We start from the raw sequence: 7,600 nt of genomic DNA on the forward strand, positions 1-7,600 counted from the left end.
AAAATTATGATACAAGAATTAATTATTTATTGTATATATATAAATAAATAATTATATAATTTTTTTCTGAATTTTCTGACATGGTGCTTTACCCGTCAGAAAATATATTAATTAGATTTTAATCTTTTATAAAAACTCCTGACGTGCCATGTGTGGCACGTCAGAAAATTTCTGACGTGCCAGAATTTTCTGACGTGCTACACATGGCACGTCAGAAATTCCCTCAATACTGTTGCAAAAATATGGGCGGGATTTTAAAAGTTTTCCCTCTTCTTTTTTCCTTCAACTTTTTACTCTTTTTATTCTTTCCCCCATCATTTATTTCTCCCACTCTCTCTCCTCTCTCATTCTCCCTTTAATTAATTCTCCACACTCTAGATCTGCACGTTTTCTCACACACTCTCTCTCTCTCCTCTCTCAATCTCCTGGCTTGCTTCTCTGCACATGCTTGCACGGCAGCTCCCTCTAGATCTAGAGGGAAACAATGAAAGCAGCAAATCGAAGAAGAAAGAAGAAGAAGAAGAAAAAGAAGAGGAGAAGAGGAGAAGAGAAGCAGAAGACAAAAAAAAAAAGAAAAAAAGAGAAAGAAGAAGAGATCGATCTCTTCTAGAAGATAAGAAGATTTTTGGGTTTTTGAAAATTTGTTGAGTTTGGCATTTGGGTTTTTGGGTTTTCAGATTGATTTTTTGAAGATTTTTTGGGTTTGAATTTTTGAAAATGGAGATTGAAAAGAAGAGAGAGAGAGTGAGAAAATGGAGATCGAGGTGGCCGGAGAAAAGAAGAGAGAAAGAAAAAATTGAGAAAAGAAGCAAAAAAATTTTCGTTTCTCTGCACCTCTCCTGCAGAGAAACGAAAATCTCTGCACCGGCCACACGAGTGGGGTGCAGAGAAATTCCTAAAAAAAAAATAATTGAATTGAAAATTAATAAAGAAAAAATCTCTGATTAATTTAAATTAATAAAGATTAAATTAATTTAATCTCTAGACCACTCCTGCAGAAAAAATTTTAAAAAAGAAAAAAATTTATTTTCTGACGTGGTACATTCACCATGTTAGAAAATTTTCTGACGTGGTAAATGTACCACGTCAGAAAATTTTTTGACGTGGTACATTTACCACGTCAGCAATTTTTTCTGACGTGTGGTATATTAGAACGTCAGAAAATTCTGATGTTCTACCCTCTAACACGTCAGTAAAAATTTTTTGCTGACACCTACGTTTCTAACAATCAACACGCGTCAGGAACGACACGTCAGAAAAATTTTCTGACGTGTCAGACACCAAGAAGCGTCAGAAAATTTCCGTCAAAAAAAATTTGTTTTTTTGTAGTGAGAGTTCGATGGTGTTGAACGTGTTGGGGGTGACATGTTTCAAAGTGTTCCAAAGGCCGATGCGGCTTTCCTAATGGTAAGTAAGTGCTATGGTCCCACACCGACTGTAAGAAAATAAAAGACCTTTAATTATACGTATTTGTTTTTTAATATAAATTATTGCTTAAATAAATAAATAACCTTTGTGAATTACATGCGCGCAGTGGATTCTGCATGATTGGGGTGACAAGGAGTGCGTCCAAATCCTTAAGAAATGCAGAGAAGCAATTTCAGAGGAGAAAGGAAAGGTAATAATTGTTGAGGCTGTGATTGAAGAAGGGAAAATGGACGAGCTAAGTGATGCGAGGTTGGCGCTGGACATGGCGATGATGGCTCATACAAATGCCGGCAAAGAAAGGACATTGAAGGAGTGGAAATTTCTTCTTGAAAAGGCTGGATTTACAAGATATACAGTGAAATCCATTCATGCTGTGCAATCTGTTATTGAGGCCTTTCCTTAGCTTAGTTATGTTGCATTTCCCGAAGGCACGTGGATGGATCTCTTGTCCTAATTGGAATTCTTTTTTTTCTTTCTTTCTTTTGTGGAATAATGGCTACTACTGCAAGTATGGCCAACTCAATTGATCATTAAGATGTTTGATTGCATAGATCGAAAGTAATAACATATTTGATTAAGGCCTTAAGAAATAGAGATCCCTATGAAATACGATATATTTGTTAATGTATTGATTAAATCTTTTGGATTAAGATTTAAGTGGTGATTTGACCAAGTAATTAATTGTTTTATAGGTAAGTAGTTCAAATATGGTTGTTTGAAGGAATGCTTAGGAAATTAAACATTTACATTTAAACTACAAATTAACCAAGCAAGACAATTGATGCACCTTTCTTTTTAATTTAAGCATCGTGATTCTAGTATATAGATAATGCTTCTATGCACAAATTCCATTAAGCGCGGCATGGGTATTCAAATGTTTTGATGAATATAGAAGATACAATTCCCACATCGACTAGAAGATAAAACGCGGAGTGGGACTATGCCTATCAGCCTATATAATATGTTGTAAACTATTCATCTAACTCATGGAGCCTCGCAGTGAGCACAGAGCGAACTATTCTTTCGCCTTTTACTAAAGAATACCGTGTGCTCGCTGCTCATAGTGGCATACACCAATTTTTAAAGGGGCTGATCAGTATATTTCTGCCCCTATACAACTAGTTTAATTTTGGATGTGGCCCTCTCTCTCTCTCTCTCTCTCTCTCTATTTTATATTGTGAAAGAAAGTTTTAATTTTTAGGTTAATTAATAATATTATATGAAATATTATATGATTTTTAAAATGGTATGCAAACAAACAGCAAAAAATAAATATATAAATCCATTGAAAACTAATAATTTAATGTCGCACGAATTTACACACTTGGCTTTTCATTGTGCGTTGATTCTATCTTAAATAACAGGCTCCTCTCCTTGTGTGAATGTATCAACAATAAATAATAAGACAGAAAGTTTTGAAGTAAATTTTTTTCAACCTACTATAATAAGTATGAAGTATCATATCTCACATGTTTTTTTAACATTTTTAACAATTACTTATTATCATTTTACTAATCTAGGAACCCAAATATTGATTTTTGGAAAATGGTCCTCTTTATTTCAATGAAATTGCGAATATCCCGTTAGTGTATTTTAGAGGGGTAAAATTGACCAAAAAAAAGAAAAAGACAATTTAACCCTTCTAAAAAACACTAACTGGATTCTCTCCATTTTATTTGAAATGAAGTCACTACAAAATATCATTTTTTTTCCTGACCAGAGTTTTCTGATGTGTCATGTGTCTGACACGTCAAAAAACTTTCTTGATGTGCCGTTTCTAATGACTTGTGTTGAAGGTGAAAAACATAGGAGTTAGTAAATTTTTTTTACTGACGTACTACTGTTTGACACGTTAAAATTTACTGACGTGTCAAAATTGAGACGTCAGTAAATTTTAAAAAAATTATTAAAAAATAATAATTTTTCTTTTTTTAAATTTTTTTTGGAATTTTTTTTTTCAATTAAAAAATATATATTTTTTTAAATTTTTTTCACCAATTTGTCGTTTCTCCGGCCCTCTCCCTCTCTTCTTTTCTCCATTTTCTCACTCTCTCTCTCTTCTTTTCACATGTTTTTTTAATAGCTTAAATGATATATGTTGCTTTAGTGGTTGATAGGAGCTTGTATCTACAAACTAGTTTATAGAAAATTTGCGTATAGAAGTTTCGGTTCGGTCTTGGAGGGTCTTGGCTGGGTTCTGACGGTAGTTCGATAAAGTCTTGGCAGGTTCCGACGATATCTCGGCTACGCCTATCGATTTGTGAAGAAGATGTTCAAACTCGAAAAATAGTTTATGGTTTTCAAAAATGAAAACTATTTTACATAAATTAAATAAACTTTTCGGTCAAACTGAAAATATTTTTGGTTGACTATTATTTTATGACGCACCGAACACTCGAAAATATAAAAAATATTTTTCAAAACTTATTTTACACCGAAAACAGAGCCCGAGAGAAATTGAATGAAAACGAAAATTGTGTGATCTTTATGACCTTCTTCTCTACTTATAGAATGCAATATAACTCTTTGCCATTTGCCAAAAATTATATTGTTTCTCTTTTATAACTTTCACAGAACTCATTACACACCTACAAATACAATTTCCTTACATGATCAAAATCTGCCAAATAACCAACAATTACAAACGCCACAGCTCCTCGGGACCCTTCGAAGTTGTTGGCTTATTTGACAGATTTATTGGATGCGACGCTTCCTTTTATATTGAGAATTTGGGTATCTCTGTCGGCCAAATACTTAATATATTTATGCAACAGGACCTTCGAATCTCTCTGTCAATTATCATCATTTGAGGGTTTTGGTAATCCATATCTGACAAAGGATCTATGTGGTGGGCAGCTAAATCCACTAAATCTAAAAAGCCACACTACTCACGTCTGTGGTATTAGCTAAAAGCATTCAATATTTCAATGGAAACCTTTTGAAATCACTTATATAAATTAAGTAATAAGTAAAGAATTAATATAAGACTTTTGAGACACATACAATTACAACATCGTCACATGGACCAACCCAATATGAATCTTAATTAACCTTTTAAAATGTTAAAGATAACACATAATTGAAAATAATTCTAGCTTAAAAGTTTAAGCTAATGGACTACGGTCCACTTAGGTATATTGAACACCATTTTTTTTTTAAGAAAAATGTTAGGCTTACAAACACATTTTACGAAAAAAAATTTACAAACTGATGTGACACAACATGATTGGATATGAGATAAATTCAAATTTTGAGAAACCCAGTCATGTTATGCCAGATCAGTTTGTAAAAGTTTCTTTTATAAAATGTGTTTGTAAGCCTAATATTTTCCTTTTCTTAAAGTGGTATACAATACTCACAAATACACTCACAATAGTCCATTCCCTAGATTCATTAGTTGTCTTGATTATATATATATATATATATATATATAGAAAGCAACTTCAGTCGAGGGCCAGTCTTTGGCTGAATTATCATAAAAGTTAAATGAGAAAAGAAAAGAAGAAGAAAAAAAAAATTACATGTGATATCGTGAAAGAATCTCTGTGATAGTGATAGCTCCGCTTCCTAATGCGCGGTAACTATTCATTCTTGTATATATGAAGCTCTGACCTGAAATGCAAGGCTAAAATAGCTAGATTTCTCAAACTGATCAGAGATGGAAGAAACACAAAGAGAAGCAACATGGCAGGAGGAAGAGGAACAAGCGGAAGTGGCTATCTGGAAATACGCATTCGGGTTCATTGAAATGGCGGTAGTGAAGTGTGCTATTGAGCTTGGGATAGCCGATGCCATTGAAAGCCATGGAAGCCCGATGGCATTATCCGAGTTGTCGTCAGCTCTAGCATGCGCTCCGTCCCCCCTCTACCGCATCATGAGGTTTCTAATGCACCGCGGAATATTCAAAGAGGAACTCACCACCGCCCATGGCTCCCTAGGTTATGCACAAACGGCTCTGTCACGCCGTCTGAGGAGACATGGAGAACGTAGCATGGCAGCTTTGATTTTACTAGAAAGTAGCCCAGTGATGCTGGCACCATGGCACAGTCTGAGCGCCCGTGTTCTAGGCAATGAGACTTCGCCATTTGATGCGACTCATGGCAAAGATGTATGGAGCTATGCTGCAGAGAATCCCGCTCACAGCCAGCTTATCAATGAGGCAATGGCTTGTGATGCTAGGTTGGCGGTGCCTGCCATGATTCACGATTTCCCAGAAGTATTTGATGGGCTTGGCAGTTTGGTGGATGTGGGTGGGGGCAACGGAACCACTTTGCAAACGTTGGTGAAGGCATTCCCATGGCTTCGAGGCATCAACTTCGATCTTCCTCATGTTGTCTCGGTTGCGACAGAGTCCATCGGAGTTGAACATGTCGGGGGTGACATGTTTTTAAGTGTTCCAAAGGCTGATGCTGTTTGCCTAAAGGTAAATTAGTATATGATCATTTATGTGATAATTAGGAAGCCCAAAAGAAGAAGGCATGTTTGGGTAATGAATTAATTAATTTGGCTTGTGATCAATTGCAGTCGGTTCTCCATGATTGGGGAGACAAGGAATGCATCCAAATCCTTAAGAAATGCAGAGAAGCCATTCCAGAGGAAAAAGGGAAGGTAATAATTGTTGAAGCAGTGATTCAAGAAGCAGAAACGGACAAGCTAACTGATGTGAGGCTAGCTCTAGACATGATCATGATGGCCCATACTAATACTGGCAAAGAGAGGACCTTCAAGGAGTGGGGATTTGTTCTTGGCAAGGCTGGATTTTGTCGATACATAGTGAAACCCATTCGTGCTGTGCAATCTGTCATTGAGGCTTTTCCGTAATATATATATATATATATATATATAGTGCATGGATTTCTAGTCCTATATAATATAAGTTTGTAATTTTCTTTCAGTAACGTTGTACAAGACAGGTTGTTTGATGTAGCTTGCTTCGTTTTGAGTGCAATTTACGATTATGGTTTCCTCTAGAAGCAAAAACCTCTCTTCTCTCTCCTGTCTCAAACGCAGCTGACTAAGCTTGAGGAGGAGAGACCTTCTGGTTTCCCTCATCCACCCACCCCCTTCTCATGGTTTTTGTTCCCTTTCTTCATGAGTTTCTCCTTTCGTGAGACAACTCTTTATTCTCTAGAGTTTTCTAGAGAACTATTTATTGTCAAGAAATAGCAGCCGCAATGGATCTCTCGCTTCCTCTTTACCATGGATCACCTCCTTCATCGCTTCACTGGCTAGATCTGTGTTGGCTTAAAGAATGGCTTTTTCAAAGTCAGATCTACTTCTTTCCATTAGCCCCTGCCAGACACGTGCCCATCCACAGTCATCACCGGCGTTCTAGCTTTCCGGCGACCTCCTGTGTGGCTCCTTCCGACAGCCACGCGTCAGGGTGTGGACTGTGCAGTGTCTGCCGAAGCTCCCCTCCATCGCAGCTGTTGTGTTTTGAGTTTTTTCTTGTTATCTTGTGTAACTTTCTATATTTTTTCAGCTTTGTCGCTTAGTTTTTATCCCAATCTGTTTGGTTTTCAAACTCTTTGTTTGTAGAGTGGATCTATTTTCCTTTTCTTTCTGGTTTCCTTTTGGAAACCTTTTTTCCACAATTACTTATCATCTAAATCTTCATGGCTTTTTAGGAAGACTATTTAGATGTTTGATGGGGGTATTCGTACTCTCGATGGTAGTATCTATCACCAGTATGCGCTGCGGCAAGGGTTTTCTTGGACTACTCAATTTATAAAAATGACACAAGCATATCCAATCTATAAATATGATATGAATTAGATGAAATTTTTTCAACCCAATTTAAAATAAAACTTTGTTGTCACTTTTATAGATTGGGTAGAAAATGTTTTTTTTATCCCAATTTAGAAGAAAACTGTGTCCATTCACTTTTCAAAACACAAAACAAAGAGCTTTTTAGAAACAAAATACAACAGATCTATTGAGAAAAATTTTCACATCTTCTCATAGGAATATTTTGAGAAAACATGTGTTTATTTTTATAGGATAAAGGATCACTTATTACTTCAAAAAACTATGATAAATAAAAAATAAAAGGTGGTTCCATGGCAATTGGCAATTCATGGCCACCTCCAGGGAGGAGAGGGCAGCCCTCAACATAACATAAGAAGTCGCACACATGAGCATCTCATTATGTTAGAGGTGATTGATTGGCCAC

At 36.0% G+C, this 7,600-nt stretch overlaps 2 protein-coding genes and 1 non-coding gene across 3 annotated transcripts; all 3 read left to right on the top strand.

Moving 5' to 3' along the window:
- Positions 1-752: 752 nt before the first annotated feature.
- LOC132169791 (flavonoid 6-O-methyltransferase 4-like) lies at positions 753-1,865 on the top strand. Its single transcript, XM_059580761.1, has 3 exons — positions 753-764; positions 1,336-1,407; positions 1,535-1,865. The coding sequence occupies exons 1-3, from the start codon at positions 753-755 to the stop codon at positions 1,829-1,831; spliced, it is 381 nt and encodes a 126-aa protein (XP_059436744.1). The 3' UTR covers positions 1,832-1,865.
- Positions 1,866-2,418: 553 nt separating this feature from the next.
- On the top strand, positions 2,419-2,534 carry LOC132168276 (U5 spliceosomal RNA). The gene has a single exon (XR_009438796.1). It is a non-coding gene; the product is annotated as a U5 spliceosomal RNA (small nuclear RNA).
- A 2,552-nt stretch (positions 2,535-5,086) lies between these two features.
- LOC132167931 (acetylserotonin O-methyltransferase-like) lies at positions 5,087-6,249 on the top strand. The gene is made up of 2 exons (XM_059578978.1): positions 5,087-5,851; positions 5,953-6,249. The coding sequence occupies exons 1-2, from the start codon at positions 5,087-5,089 to the stop codon at positions 6,247-6,249; spliced, it is 1,062 nt and encodes a 353-aa protein (XP_059434961.1).
- Positions 6,250-7,600: the final 1,351 nt, after the last annotated feature.

This window comes from Corylus avellana, chromosome ca1 (assembly GCF_901000735.1).
Source record: "Corylus avellana chromosome ca1, CavTom2PMs-1.0".
NCBI classification, from domain to species: domain Eukaryota; kingdom Viridiplantae; phylum Streptophyta; class Magnoliopsida; order Fagales; family Betulaceae; genus Corylus; species Corylus avellana.